The 17049-nt window shown below is 40.6% G+C and overlaps 1 protein-coding gene across 2 annotated transcripts in view; it reads left to right on the top strand.

Moving 5' to 3' along the window:
- CERS1 (ceramide synthase 1) overlaps window positions 1-16230 on the top strand; it is a 46535-nt gene extending 30305 nt beyond the window's left edge. For both annotated transcript variants that reach the window (XM_075207439.1, XM_075207446.1), the window contains exons 6-7: window positions 3319-3461; window positions 15889-16230. In XM_075207439.1, coding sequence (XP_075063540.1) covers window positions 3319-3461; window positions 15889-15931 — 186 coding nt within the window. In that variant the 3' untranslated portion in view covers window positions 15932-16230. The remainder of the gene's footprint in view (window positions 1-3318; window positions 3462-15888) is intronic.
- The last annotated feature ends 819 nt before the right edge of the window (window positions 16231-17049 follow it).

Below are 17049 nucleotides of genomic sequence, written 5' to 3'. Positions count from 1 at the left end.
GTAAGACATTACTGAACAATAAACAATAAATACCAAACTTCAGAGGCTCCAGGCAGGCTAATGCAGTAAGGACGGAGCAGAAGAACAGGTATGGATACAGGAGGGAAGAGGGCCCTGCTCAAGTGAGCTTACATCCTAAGGGAGGGTGAACAAGACTCAGGCACAAAGGGAGTCAGTTGATGCATATGGGAGGGAGAAGGGACTGGGAGGAGAGAGGGGAATATGGGTTAGGTGGAAGGATGGTAGGCTTTAAGGAAGAGGTGAGTTTTAAGTGCTCGTTTGAAGGAGCTTAGATTGGGAGAGAGACGGATGGAGCGAGGGAGGTTGTTCCAGTGAAGGGGAGCTGCACGGGAGAAGTCCTGGATTCTGGAGTGGGAAGAGGTGACCAGGGTGGAGGAGAGGCGACGGTCATTGGCCGAGCGCAGGGAGCGGGCAGGAGTGTGAATGGAGAGGAGGTTAGAGATATAGGGGGGAGTGGACTGGGAAAGAGCCTTGAACGTGGTGGTCAGGAGTTTGAAAATGATTCTGTAGGGGATGGGGAGCCAGTGAAGGGCAAGGCAGAGGGGGGATGCGGAGGAGGAGCGGCGAAAGAGGAAGATGAGTCTTGCAGCCGCATTGAGAATAGAGCGGAGGGGGGCAAGGTGGCAGAGGGGGAGGCCGGAGAGGAGGAGGTTGCAATAAATAAATGTTGATGATTATATATATATATATATATATATATATATGTGTGTACATATATATATATATATATATATATATATATACATATGTATACATATGTATGTATATATATATATATATATATATATATATATGTATATACTATATGGACAAAAGTATTTGGCCACACCTGCTAATTATTGAATTGAGGTGTTTCAATCAGACCCGTTGCCAGAGGTGTATAAAATCAAGTACCTAGCCATGCAGTCCTTTGCAAACATTTGTGATACAAAATGGGTCGTTCTGAAGAGCTCAGTGAGAGGCTGTGTGCAAGCCGCACATCACCAAGACCAATGACAAGCGTCGGATGCACACAGACACTGGACCGTGGAGCAGTGTTAACGTGTTCTGTGGAGTAATGAATCACGTTTCTCTATTTGGCAGTCAGATGGGCGAGTCTGGGTTTGGTGAATGCCAGGAAAATGTTACCTGTTTGACTGCATTATGCCGACTATGAAGTTTGGTGAAGGAGGGATAATGGTATGGGGCTGTTTTTCAGGGTTTTGGGCTAGGCCTCTTATCTCCAGTGAAGGGCAATCTTAATGCTTCAGCATAACAAGTCATCTTGGACAACGCTATGCTTCCAACTTTGTGACAACAAAGTTGCAAGCATTGGGAAGAGCATTGGGGAAGACCATTTTCTGTTCCAACATGACTGTGCCCCAGTGCATAAAGCAAGGATTACAAAGACATGGTTTGATGAGCTTGGTGTGGAAAAACTTGATAGGCTGACACAGAGCCCTGACCTCAACCCCATCCAACACCTTTGGGATGAAATGGAACGGAGATTGTGAGCCAGGCCTTCTCATCCAACATCCGTGCCTGACCTCAAAAATGTTCTACAGAATGAATGGGCAGAAATTCCCACAGAAACACTACATCAAGTGTGTTTACAAGGTAAAAATAATTTAACCAAGGAAGCCATGTGTTAAATGTTTTGTATTGATTAGGGGGTACTAGAATGTTATCTGTATTGTATATTCTTTATTATGATGCATGTTGAATTGTACATTGGCCTATAAGATACTCTCTGTATTGTATATCAGTCACTAGTATGCTCTATCTTTTGTATATTGTTTATTAGGATGCTCTCTGTATTATATAAAGGTCTCAGAATACTCTCTATATTGTATGTCAACCAATAGAATGCTCTCTGTATTGTGTGGATTTTACTAGAATGCTCTCTACATTGTATAGAGGTCACTAGAATAATCTCTGTATTAAATAGTAATCAGATAAGACTGAGATAGCAATGCTTCTTATTTTTAAATTACTATATATAACCACACTCACATTAGACCAACTATGCCTGCGTAGTTTTTGTCACACCCATATTTCCAGTGTGGTGCACTTGTAGTCGAGCCTGGGATACTTGCTAGTATTTGTCCACATGCCAAAATCTACTAGCCCTCTCCTGTTATGTGTCTAATATCATGTTCATATTTACCCCAGTCTCAGCATGTTCTGTTCCTATGGATACAAGCATAGCGATCATTGATCCCTATGTGAATGCGTATGATGTCAAACAGACCATGCACCAAAACAGACCATGCATTTTGGGGCATTTTGAACTTTGATGCAGTTTGCAATTTCACCATGTGATTAGAGGATGTGTGTTCAGGTAGGGATTAGTGAACAGTTGCGTCCACCCTGGCATCTCACGGTAATCCTCAAATGATTCATTCTCCATTTGGAAAAGGTGGACACCATCTACTTAGATTAATTTATTCAGTGGACAACTGACATAAGCGTGGACCATTTTCTGTACCTACTCTCCAGAGCAGGTTTGTCAAACTGATGTTTTGGTGGTCAATGTTACCTAATATGCAGCATTTACATTTTCATTGCTTTGATTTGTAAAGTTGTCCATAACCTTTTCAAATATAAATCTAGCAATAACCCTCCAACACTCCCACTAGTAAACTCACATGGGTCTGGGCATGGGTTCAAGGGTTACCTGAGATCTGCTACCGTCCAATAATATCCATTACAACTCTCCAATGGATGCAATTTATTTTCAAATCTTTTATGTTTTTCAGCAAACAAGAAGTTAATTACAGGTGCTGGTGGGACCAAGTAGCTCTTCAAATTGGATCATGGATCATAGATCAAATTCATAATAATAATAATAACAATTATTATTTATAAAGCACCAACATAGTATGCAGTGTTGTACATTGAGGGGATCGTGATATAAAGATATGACAATTACATGAAAGAAAAGTTAAAGATGGTTCTGCCCTAACGAGCTTACAATCTAAGATTATGTCATTATGTGTGGCCCTCCTTAAAACAAATGTGTCACTTTCTAAATATTGACTGACTGTTATATTGAAGTTTGACATTGGAGTTGTAACTTGAGGTGGACAGTAGGGGTAGTGAAGTTACAGTAAGGGTTTAGTATCACATTGGGGAAAAAGATCAGATGGATGTGGAGGCGTAGCATGGCATGGGGTAGTATGAAATAAGATAAGAAGGTTTTGCTCATTAGAACGTTATTTTTTAAGAGTTATGTATGTTTTGTATAAATAGATGCACATGAAAACAGCTGACTGATACTGATTCTGACGCTTAACATATTTATGTTTTCCCTCTCAGTACATTGTAATGTTCGTTGTGAAAGTGTTAACGGGCCAGGTTAAAGAAGTAAATGATGTCCGGGAATATGATATTTCTAAAGATCAGAAAATGGATGACCGAGATCATACCAAGACACCCAGACACATGGACACCATAAACAAGTAAGAGGCCATGTTTCAATGAGTGGTATTACTTAGACTGGACTGTCATTAATCTATTCAAACATAACAGGATCTGAAAGAGAGATGAATAAAGTTCACTGCATATTAGATTATTATAAATAAATGCCTTTTATACTAATCATGCTGACAAACAGACTTTCTGAAACAGCTTAATAAGTGAGGTTTACTTCCCTTTTTAGAAAGAAAGTGTATTCAAATGACTATTTAGAGGTGTTCAGTGGCCGATTAAAATTAATATTGGTATTATTGTAACCACATTTTGTATTCCAAATTCCATGTGTTCCTTTTGCTTGGTCACAAATTGCAGTTGGACTAGTTCCATCTGCTTCATAAAGAACAAATTAAAGTTTACAGAAATCTATTTGAATGCAAGTATAGGAAATATATTTGGAGATTTTTTTTATATGATCTTGTACCATACCCTGTGTTCATTACACTGTATTATCCCACCCATGTTCATTATATTATATATCTTATACCTCTCTAAGAATCCACTTACCTCATCTTACAGTTTGTTTGTATTTACCCTGAACCCCTTTCAGTTAATTATAGAATATAAAATAAAAAATTGGTGTTGCTAGCCCTTTCCTTAAAGAAACAGCTACTTGTATTTACTGAAAAAGAATTGCAATTCTGATCAACATCTAAATGGGATCATTCAGATGTCAATAAGGGCAAATCTGGTCAGACAATGACGACATCTGGCTGACACTTCATGGTCTGACAGTGGTACCTCACTGTACCTTCTGTGATCCATCTGTATGCTGAATGGTTCAATCTGTGTATAGGCACCTTCATTTTATTGAGTATTGATGGCACATTTGAAGAAACAAATAAAGATTAATGAAATCTATGATAACCAGGGCAATATCTTGACATATTAGTTTATATGGCATTCCCTAGAAACATCAGTAATGTTTACATGCTGCAAATACTATCCTCAATGTTGTACTCCATGTTTAGGGAGTACAACATTGGCAGTAGCCCTGCATTTTCTTTTTTGCTTGAAACATATTCAATTATTTCTTGAGTATATCTACAGTCTCTGCCAGTACTAGTTCTTGTGGAAATACTCTCCATAGTTTTACTGCTCTTATAGTAATTAAATGTTTAAGAAACTGACCTTGAGTCACCTGATACTGAAGAGGAGACCAGAGACTTTATCTGGTTAGTAAATGTATTTATACACAATTATTGTATCCTCCCTTAAATGTTTCATCTCTAGTGTAAAATAAATCTATCTTAAGCTGGGTACACACTACACAGTTTTCATCCAATAATTGGCTAAATCAGCCGACATACAACCGCTCGTTCAAAAGTCTGGTCAGTGTGTGCAGTGACACAATGGTCGAAAGTCTGCCCAAATGGACGATTGTCGCTGTCGAAGTCAGCAAATTGGATAAAGTCATTTCAATTAAAGTCGAGCAAACTTGGTTGTCTTTGTCTGAAAAGATGCGTACGGTACGCTACGGCGTATAAGGGCACGCTACGGCGTGGAAGGGCGTACGCAGCTGCAACACGTGGCAGCAACAGTATTTGGTCTTTTACTATACATTCGCACAAACACGCATACTTGTAAAATAGTACACACTAATGGTAGTTGCAACACATAGTCATTTATGTCGAAATATAGTAGTATTTATGTTATATATTATAAGTTATATGCACATTAGTGAAATATATGGAACAGGTTGAAGGAATCATGAACTACTTAAGACTAAGGAATCTTGGCGGGAAGAGCAGAGCATACCCCCTGGAGAGATGACCCCCTCCTTTGGATTCTTTAGTATGAACTAGCCAATGATGACAACCCCTTGGACTTTCCTGAAACCTGGACCAATAGAAGCAAGCTATACCATCTCCATTGTATTACTATATTTCTGTGTGCATATAAGCAGCAGCTTCTCATCTAGTGTTCAGACATCTTGTCCCCAGACTTCAGGATTGAATGACTGCACACTGGATCCAGAGCGCCTGCGATAAGTAACGGCTGTATTTATTATCACTTCGCTTGAACATATTATACTACTTTTTGCGAATAAATCTTTGTGCGTTGGAAACACAAATCGAGGTTCGACAATCGTTATTGGTTAGCTGCAATACGCACTTAACAATTTGGGGGCTCGTCAGCTTTGGAGGTTTCGTTGCCGATGATACGCAAGACCAACGGATTTGGGTATCTCAACAAAGGATGGAGACGCGTCATAAACGGGTAAGAACGCAATGTGTTCAAAACCTAAATTTTACTCTGTGTTGTGAAACCGAATGTCCGTTTTGCATTGTCTAGAGCATGCTAACTAGAACCTAGGGACAAAAGAGAAAACTGTTTCTCTTTACTGTCATTGTGCGTTTTAACTGTATTGTATTGCTTAGCGTATGTGTATTTCCTGCTGTGCGTACGCGAACTTCCGGTAGATTTGCCACGTGGTTAAACAATCGTCTTGATAGTTATTTTATGTGCATAGTATAACTACTTGTGAAAACCTCTGAGACATTATTACTGTTGTTGGGAACTTTTGATTTTCTGCGCAGAAAAGGTGTATAGTGTGTGATTTTGTAACGTAGATACACTGTTTACTATTCATTGTGCTCAGTTGCTGTCTGACGAGGCGGATTGCCCAATTTAAGGACGGTATACAGGGCAGGTATACCGAATGCGAAAACCGGGTTTTCGCAAAGCGCTACCAATAGATCGCAAGGTTTGCCAATAATTAGTATTGGTAGGCAGTGCGATCTAACCGCACCGTTAGTGCGAATTGGTGAAGCCTAAGGAAGGTCCTATTGGTTCAGCGAGATTTCTCATGTGTAAGAAATATCGTGCATACGCAACTGCGTATTGCGACACGTGGGTCAAGATGACCAAAGATTGTGATAGGCCTTTCCCAACAATAGGGAGTTTTAATGCAGAGGTACTAAATACTGTAAAAGATAAAGTATGGTTGATTAAGTCAACGAAAAAGAGAAATAGAAATAATGATTGTTTAAAATTGTGGCAAATGGAAGGTAACACGTGGCAGAGCAGCGAATGCACAGCGGAAGTAGGCGTGGCGAAAAGCACGCGCACGGCGGAAGTAGCCGTTGAGAAGCGTGGCGAACTCAGCGCAAGCGCCCCACCGCCACCTTATGTGGCGGGAGCGATAAGTACAGCCGTTATTAAAACTGAAAAAAAGGAAAATTGCTAAGTTTTATCCTGTTTTAAGCCAGTTTAAAACAAGTGTATCAGAAGATGAAGATGAACCCACTGTGATTTCGGCCATTGCTCATGCTGTTAATATGCTAAAGGTTCAGCGTAAGTATGGGAAAGGAGCAATGGCTGAGATAGGTGAGAGTAGTGTGATCACTAGGAGTGATAGCGTTCTAAATCTTGAAACAGCAGATCCGGTAGTGACTTCTGAAACCAGTGAACCAGTGGGTGCATACCCAGTCCACACAATATCAGTTCCCAATGGGAAACCGGATAAGGATGGTGTAGTTCCTTTAAGAAATGTTACAATGCATTGTCCCTGGACTAGATCAGAATTACGTTCCATTATGACTGAATTCCTAGATCCTAGAAAAGAGTTGGCAAAGTGTCAGAAATTTGTTAAAGACTTAGGAAATGCACACGAACCAACCGATAAGGATTGGCGTGTAGTGTTGAGGGCGTGTCTTCCTCCCCATACTGACATACAAAAATTTATTAAAGATTGTTTGTTGGATGAAGATGACACCTTAACTGATGAGATTAACCAAGAAAATATAGAACAAATTGTCAAACATTTAGCCATCTATTTTCCAGTAGTAGTAAATTGGAGTAAGATTTTCACCATAAAACAAAAGGATAGTGAAACAGCCTCAGATTACTTTGTTAGAGCTATAGCAGCGATAACACGGTTTACTGGGATATCCAACATAGTTGAGGACCCACATCACAGAGATGTAGCTGTAGGAGTATTAATGGATGGCCTTAGAGAAAATTTAAAGACGAGAGTACAAACCACATTACCTAATTGGAGAGGCATCACAGTAGATTCTCTTAGGGAGTCTGCTGTGGAGCATGACAAGAACCTTTTTAGAAAAAAGGAAGAGAAAAGTGATAGGTTAATGACGGTAAGTATACAGGCTCTAGAGGGGATGCATACACGACCACCAGCATACAACCCATATAACAAGAAACCTAAAGTGATCAGATGTTTCAAGTGTAACGAAGAAGGCCATTTCGCAAGAGATTGTAAAAAAGCAAGACAGGATACACATATGGATAGGGAATCATATAGGTATCCTCCATGGAGAAACACACATAGGCAAGAGAACACACAGTTACCTGGGCATGTTATAGCAGCAAATGCTGCGTGGGAAATCAATAGTCAGCGCTAGGGGTCAGGTCATACCTGTAGTCTACAGCCAGTGAGGTTAACTGAGAGTCTGAGAGAAAAACCAACAATGATAGTTGACATAGCTGGTAGGAAACAAACCTTTCTTGTAGATACAGGGGCAGCCCGATCTGTAATAACCTCTCCTTTCAATCTACAGATGAGCAGTAAAACTATTCCAGCTATGGGGGTAACGGGAAAAGTGTTACATTATCCTCTAACTAAACCCGCTGAAGTTACTATCGGGCCTCTGCATACTAAGCATTTGTTTCTCTTGGCTGCAGCGGCTCCTACTAACTTGCTAGGTAGAGACTTGCTATGTAAAATGGGATGTGTCATATACTGTACTTCAGATGGTGTGTTCCTAGATATACCCGAGAAGGACGCTCATGAGGTACAGGACATATTGGACACCCCTCAAAGGTTAATGTTACACTCTACTGTTATAGAACACAGTCCATCTCAAGTAAAGGGGATGTTGCTGGAAATACCAGGTTCACTATGGACCAGAGATGGACAGGACACTGGACTGATGGCAAACGTAGCCCCTGTCATGGTCAATCTAAAAAGTGGTAGGATAGCTCCAAAAATCCCACAGTATCCATTAAAACCGGAGGTGGAACTAGGGGTATATCCTGTTATTGAGAGGCTGTTACAACAAGGGATTTTAATTCGTACAGCCAGTACAGCAAATAGTCCCATTTTCCCTGTGAAGAAGAGTGGGGGGAGGGGCTATAGATTAGTCCAGGACTTAAGGGGAATTAATAAAGTCGTTGAGAGCCAATTCCCCGTAGTGCCGAATCCAGCTGTCATCCTCATGCAGATTCCACCGTCTGCTAGTCACTTTACTGTCATTGATCTATGTTCTGCTTTCTTCTCAGTCCCTCTTCACCCTGACTGCCAATACCTTTTTGCATTCTTCTACCGGGGAGTGCAATACACATGGACCAGACTACCCCAGGGGTTCATTGCTAGCCCTAGTATTTTCTCCCAAGCCTTACATGACTGTTTGCAATGCTTTCAACCCCACAATGGGTCTGTTCTAATTCAATATGTGGACGATTTGTTGCTGTGCTCTGATTCTTTTATGTCATGTTTACATGATACTAAATTGTTGTTGCTTCATCTTTCACAAACAGGGCACAAGGTGGCAAAGGATAAATTACAGCCATGTCAGACTAAGGTCAAATACTTAGGACACTGCCTCACTAAGGGGCTAAGACACCTGACAACCAACAGGATTGAGGCCATACAACACATGACTCTGCCGCAGAGCCAGAAGCAGATTCATACTTTCCTGGGGATGTGTGGATACTGTAGATCCTGGATCCCAGGTTTTTCTATTCTGGCATTACCATTGCAGGAGTTAGTCTCTTCCTCAAAACCAGAACGTGTCGTACACACAGAAGAGTCAGAGCAAGCGTTCTTTAATCTTAAAGATAGTCTGACTAGAGCACCTGCATTGGGAATACCTGATTATGAAAAGCCTTTTGAGCTATACTGTACAGAAGCTGATGGTTGTGCAGCAGGTGTCCTCACACAGAAACATGGTGACGCTAGCAGACCGGTAGCATACTTCAGTGCACAATTGGACAATGTGGCAAGATCACTCCCATCATGTCTCAGAAGTGTAGCAGCAACTGCTCTTCTGGTAAGTAAGAGCGAGGACGTAGTATTAGGACATAATTCAACTGTCTATACATCCCATGCTGTATCAGCTCTGTTAAATTCAGCCCAAACCAGACATGTTTCTTCAGCTAGATTCACAAAGTGGGAACTAGCCCTGATGGCACCCTCAAACATCACCATTAAACGATGTAGCACCTTAAATCCAGCTACATACCTTCCATATGTGTCTCTAGAGACACAAAGGGTGGGAGGTGAGGAGACCCTGGTTGATGATGAGTTAGGCAAGAATACTGACACGCATGACTGTATGGAACACCTGAATCAGACCTTTACTGCAAGGCCCGACATACATGACACCCCCTTAGAAAATGTAGATTTTACGTTTTATACAGATGGAAGTTGTCATAGACAGACAGAGACGGGAGAGCTATGTACTGGTTACACTGTTGTAGACGATCAGGATGTGGTAGAAGCTGAACCCCTTGGTCCACCTCACTCAGCCCAGGTGGCGGAACTAGTAGCATTAAGGAGAGCGTGTGAGTTGGCAGAGGGTAAATCAGCCAATATATATACTGACTCTAGGTATGCCTTCGGGGTATTGCACGATTTTGGGGCCCTTTGGCGTCTTAGAAACTTTACGACAGCAGCAGGTACGCCAGTGGCACACTCACAACACATAAAAGGACTTCTGACAGCGATACAGTTACCCAGAACAGTAGCCATCATAAAGTGCAAAGCCCATACCTTTGAAAAAGACCCAGTGTCATTGGGCAACAACAGGGCAGACGAAGCTGCTAAATGGGCAGCAGGGCAACCTATGACTGTATTGACCGAGACTATGATGGTTTTTCAGACATTAGACATGCAGAAATTAATTGAAATGCAAGATTTGTGTTCCCTGCAGGAAAAGGCGGTCTGGAAGGCGAAGGGATGTGGTCAAGAGTCCTCAGGACTCTGAAGGGATGGACAAGGTAAGCCTGTAGCTCCCCGAACGTAATATCCAAGCCTGGCTGAAGCAGCACACGGCCTGACTCACCTGGGTAAAGAAGGTATGTGCAAACTGGTGAGAGCATACTGGTGTGCTCCCGGATTTTCCTCTCAGGCTGGTAAGAAGGCAATGTCATGTCTTACTTGTTTAAGGAAAAATGTCGGGAAAACTATTCCAGCTGAGCCATCCCACATCCCTCCTACAGACGGACCTTTTCAGGTAATACAAATTGACTATATCCAATTACCACCGTGCAGGAATCTAAAGTATGTGTTAGTTTGTATTGATGTGTTTTCCGGTTGGGTAGAAGCATATCCGGCAGCCACTAATACTGCTGTGTTCACTGCAAAGAAAATTGTACAAGACTTTGTATGTAGGTTCGGTATCCCTAGAATCATTGAAAGTGATAGGGGTACCCACTTTACTGGGGATATCTTCCAAAATATGTGTAAACTCATGGGAATCGGTAGCAGACTTCACACCCCTTACCGACCACAAGCCAGTGGTAAGGTGGAGAGAGTAAATGGTACTATAAAGAACAAGCTTGGTAAGGTAATGGCTGAAACTGGGTTGGCATGGCCTGAGGCTTTGCCATTGGTCCTCCATAGCATTCGGACCACTCCTAGACCTCCTCTTAATCTGTCCCCCTTTGAGATACTGTTCGGACGACAACCTCATTTGATCGTGAGTCCACAAGACGACTTGAAGTGTAATAATGAAGTGACTGTACAATATCTTATAAGAATGAGTAGACAGCTAAAGCAACAACAACAAAAACTAAAAATGCTGTCATCTGGTATGCCAGAAACGAACTGTCATGATGTTGAACCTGGAGACTATGTTGTGATCCGCAATTTCTTACGTTCAGGTTGTTTAACAGCCCGTTGGGAAGGCCCGTACCAAGTGCTGCTGACCAGTTCTACATCACTGAAGGTTGCAGAAAGAGACACTTGGGTCCATTCCACCCACTGCAGGAGAGTCCATAATCCGGAGAAAGTGCAAGATAAAACGGAGACCGATGACATAGATCTGTCACTTGTGAGTCTGTTCCGGGAGACCTAAAGTCTGCAGTTGAGACACCTGAACCAGAGACGTTGCCCCAGAACTATCTTTCCAGCGATGGAGTGGCGGTTTTTGTTTTTCTTTTGTTCCAGGATTTTTCTTGTTTTTACTCTTTCTAGGACATTCTATTTTTGTGAAGGAGGATGGAGGACGGAGGAGAGTTCTGGTAGTGATACGGATGAAATGGAGGCAGAGTAAAAGTTATTAGAATACTCAGAGCAGCCCATTATCAAGCTTGGTCTGGGGGTTATGAAAAGGTCTGCTAGCTCAGGAACTTAGAGGCAGTGTGAGGGGCTATTGTCTGATGAGTATTGCATCTGCAAGTTTTGCGACTCCCTAGTTGAAGAGAGATGCATCCAACGATGCCAGTCCCCCATTACTCTGAATATAGGCGGGCATCCTTTGAAGGATTTTCACTCCCTGGTGGGTAAGGTGCTAAACCAAACCGAGTGTTGGATGTGCTCTCACGTACCGCAAGGGCAGCATAATATAGGACTAGAGCCATTCCCTCTAACCATATCCGAAGTACTCGAATTGAGGGGTGGGAGGCCCATAGACGGGAGGTACAATAACACTAGGTCCCCTAGTCTGACGGTTCGACAATACTCCATAGACAGATCTTTGCTGTGCCTAAATATCTCTCATGCAAAACGTCTGGAGAATTGGGAAGCTGACCCATCAGATCAGACAATGGCTCGCCACACTCATTTTAGAGGGAGACTCACAAGGTCACCAATAGGCAGGAATGTTGATGGAAGTCACAAACTAGGGCGTATAACCAAACATAAGAAAGTAGCCATTGGAAAAGTCTCTATAGATAATTGTAAGAATGTCATCCATGCCGACACGTGTCTGGAGCAAATGGAGACACTAGGCATGGGTAGTTTTATCAAAACTCTGTGTGATATAATTAATGGGCATACTGTTCCTTATGTTCTCCCTGATGATGTGTATTTTGTTTGTGGAAGGAAAGCTTATTCCTGGGTGACTCCGAGTTCCAAGGGCTTGTGTTTCTTAGCTAAACTGGTTCCTGAAATCATGACTATTACTCATGAAGAAATGGTTGGTATTCACAAGACTACATCACCACCATACGTACACACACAGTATGAACACCGTGGCAATAGAAATATGATTCCTGGTGAGGAACCCATAGCTACAAAATTGATTAGTGAAACTGCTGGTTTCCAAGTTATGGTAGCCCTAGATCTCACCAGGACCGCTCAGGGAACATTAAACTTTAAATATATCCAAGACCTAGCTAAATTAATAGATAATATCACCGAGATGTATGATGACACTTTCAGGTATACTGGAGGGGAGCTACAAGCGTACAAGAAGGAGTTGGTGCAACATAGACTGGTACTAAATTATCTCACCTCTATTACTGGTGGGTACTGTGTGACACTGGCCACCCAGTTCTGTGTCAAATGTTGCACGTACAGCACCAATAATACGGATGACCCTAAAGAGGTTATAGACCAGAAGATGGATGAAATTTTGCAACTGAAATGGGAATTTCGAAAGAACTATAATTCTTTGTTATATGAGGTCGGGGAAAAGGTGGCAGGTTGGTTCTCATGGTTGAACCCTGTGAAATGGTTCTCTGGTCTAGGGGAGTGGGTACAGGAAATGATTGCTAGTGTAGGTAAGCTCCTTCTCCTTATACTGGGTGTCATCTTAGCAATTGGTTTATTTGTCAAATGTGTTCCTACTGTGTTGAAGTGTGGAAAATGGTCTCATAGGAGTAACACAGAGAAAGAGACTGAAAGGGTGGTACCAGATACCGAGATCATGGTCTGTGAAGAAGTATTGTATAATCCTGAACTTGAAACGGTGATTGGGTGATAGTTTGTTACACTATCAAAGGGTGGAGCTGTCGAAGTCAGCAAATTGGATAAAGTCATTTCAATTAAAGTCGAGCAAACTTGGTTGTCTTTGTCTGAAAAGATGCGTACGGTATGCTACGGCGTATAAGGGCACGCTACGGCATGGAAGGGCGTACGCAGCTGCAACACGTGGCAGCAACAGTATTTGGTCTTTTACTATACATTCGCACAAACACGCATACTTGTAAAATAGTACACACTAATGGTAGTTGCAACACATAGTCATTTATGTCGAAATATAGTAGTATTTATGTTATATATTATAAGTTATATGCACATTAGTGAAATATATGGAACAGGTTGAAGGAATCATATCATGTGTGGTATCATAATAAACCTCTTAACATTTGTTACTGTTTGGTTCACTCTGCGAAGGAATCGCAGAGTGCATACACAAGTTATGAATGATAGGGAATTATGAACTACTTAAGACTAAGGAATCTTGGCGGGAAGAGCAGAGCATACCCCCTGGGGAGATGACCCCCTCCTTTGGATTCTTTAGTATGAACTAGCCAATGATGACAACCCCTTGGACCTTCCTGAAACCTGGACCAATAGAAGCAAGCTATACCATCTCCATTGTATTACTATATTTCTGTGTGCATATAAGCAGCAGCTTCTCATCTAGTGTTCAGACATCTTGTCCCCAGACTAGACATAATTGAATGATTGAATGACTGCACACTGGATCCAGAGCGCCTGCGATAAGTAACGGTTGTATTTATTATCACTTCGCTTGAACATATACTAATTTTTGTGAATAAATCTTTGTGCGTTGGAAACACAAATCGAGGTTCGACAATCGTTATTGGTTAGCGACAATACGCACTTAACAGTCGCCTCATTTAGTTGGTCGTACCGTTTAATATTTTCATTCCAATCTCGTTTCCGCTGTGTAGTGTGTATAAACTTCCGACCGATCCACAACAGTGAGTACGAAATAACAGTCATTGCTCACGACAACATGGCTGTAAAAAGTCGCTAAAGGGACGTCCGCTCTTCCCTTTCTCGTCCTAAACAAGGCTAGTGTGTATGCAGTCCATGGACCGAGCGATCGGACCATCTATCGCATGTAAAATCGCTCGGCATAAAAAGTTGGTCAAAATTTCTGTAGTGTGTATCCAGCTTTAGATAGTCTTTCCTTCTCTACACTACACCCCCATTCCACAACCTTTAAGTATACACAGTGACACCACTGTCCAACTTCCTACTACTTAGAAAATATCTTCAATGATATTCATCTTTCGTAAATTCATGTCCTCCTATCCTAATATACATGTTAAACTTATTGGTCTATAAATGCCACTATTAAAACTATTGCCCTTTTGAATATTGGTACCACATCCACTTTTTTGTGAAATCAATAACATACCAGTTAGTAGAATAGAGCCTAGAATAATAAAATCCTGTAAATTATTAAAATTATAAACTTTTAGTAAATCGTACAAAATAAAAAGATTATAATATACTAAAAGCATAATAAATTATGGGCTATGCTACACATGTAAATTTAATTGCACAATCTCACGAGATTGATCTCATTCTTATGTACTCTCTATTACACAACTTTAATTGCTTTTTTATATGATGATCTCCTTCAATCACATGAACTTCAGGTCCTCCATACAGTTTAATGGAATGAGCAATCAAGCACTTATTCATTTTGGAGATTTTCAATCTAACTGAAAACGGTTTCTTGAACCAGCTTCTCAAGTTGGTACAAAAAAATGTGCGAACCAGCTCAAACACCTTCAAACTTAAATTTTAGCTCTTTTTTTATGCATATAGAAAACCTCAGCTAGCAAAGACAAAAAGCGACCCACACATTTTGAACCACAAAATGAAGTTGGGCTCTTATGAAGATTGTGACGTTAATATATTCACAATCATGAAACTGGTGAAATACTATTGACTTTCAAACTGGTTTCAAATTTGTAAGTACCTCTAATCTTACATAATTCTGGGCAGCAAATGCTAATTGAAGTAAAAAGTACTGGAACGTTTTATTTTCCTTATGGCTTTTAATCTCATAAGATTAAAGTTGCTTAAAATTTTCTTAATCGATTGATCCTATAAGATTTAATCGTAGGGATTAACAATTGCCGTTGTAACCCTAACATTAAATGCTATTTAAATAACACAGTGCATAGAATGGAACCAGTACACATCCTGTTCCAGGAGTCCCTTGCAGGCTTGTGGCTCAAGGCACATGCCTTCACTGCCTTGTCTGAAAACGTGGCCTGGCTAAGCTCTCTGACGTCTGCATGTACTGTAAACTACCATCTTTGTTATTTAAACAAGAGTTAATGTTTTGCAGGTATGATTAGGCAGATAGCAGAACAGAATACTGTAAAAAATATGTTTCCTGAACAGAACATAGTCTTATCTCAAGTGACTGTTTCTTATATCATAATAACTTTTCCATATTTAATTTCAAGAAGTCTTATATGATATAGTAACATAATTTTGTATCCTGTTTTATTTAGGCAAGCCATGTCAAACGGATTTGTAAAGAAAAAGAGAGTATAGCGATGTCAGAGTGGGGTTCCCTGGAGTCACATGACCTCTGGTCTTATGTTCGCGCATATAAGAGTCCTCTTTCCATATATTTCCGCAATATCGTGTTACAACCAACTGAACCATTTTTTAACTTAACTACTGTATAATCAGAACCGTAACATATTTCTCCTCATTCTGAAGCAAAAGTAATTAATATGTTACCAGTCATTGATGCCTCTATTATGTTTTTATAAGTTGCAGTTGTTGCTGAGTTTAACAAAAATGTGTTATAATATTTCTTAAATATAATAAAAGTAAAAATAACAAAATTGTTTTTTCATTTTTCCTTTGTAAATGTGGCTGTTTATTTTTAGAGAAAAGATCATGTGATAGGTACAGTAATATGAGGTATATTGGTTGGGTAAAGGTGCATAGATATGTACCTGGCACCAACACAGCTAAGTGGTCATAACTAATATTGATGAGAATGAACCAATACTTCATAAATATTAGTTTTGACGTGAATCTACGATGTTGCTGCTTCCTAGTAAATTGATAGGTTGCATTTTTATAAATATTGGATCAGACCACAGAATGACGCCTCTTCTGTTATGTAGCATTTTGATTACATGGCATAAACATGCAAATGTTCTGGAACTACAGCTGGGAAGTTTTCATACTGTCTGCCCTGAGATGCTTTACAATATGACAATCCTACATTCCTAATTTATTGCATGCTTGTATTAAATGTAAAAAGTCAGGCAGGTGGATTCAAGTAATAGTAAGTGTCACAAACATTCAATATTCTCAATTGGGACTCACCAGAAAGCGGAGATCCACCACACTGCTCTATATTGTGAAAGTAGAAGACATTCATATGGTGGCTAGAGTAATTCAATGACTTGAAGCAGATATATGAGGCACAATAAGGGCCATTTAAGAAAGCACAATCTGCAGGACCTCAATGCTTATTTTAAGTGCACAAATAAGCCTACTTGTCCTCCAAGCACATTTCGAAGTGCACACACACTTCACAGGATTTAGAAGCACACCCAAAAACTCAGTCTACGATTACATATTATATCTATAAATGCCTAGTTTTGCAGTTTGGCTGATTCTACAAAAATGTGTAAAGTAGAAACAGTAAA

This window comes from Mixophyes fleayi, chromosome 1 (genome assembly GCF_038048845.1).
Source record: "Mixophyes fleayi isolate aMixFle1 chromosome 1, aMixFle1.hap1, whole genome shotgun sequence".
Lineage (NCBI taxonomy): Eukaryota > Metazoa > Chordata > Amphibia > Anura > Limnodynastidae > Mixophyes > Mixophyes fleayi.
This window is presented reverse-complemented; position numbering and strand designations above follow the sequence as displayed.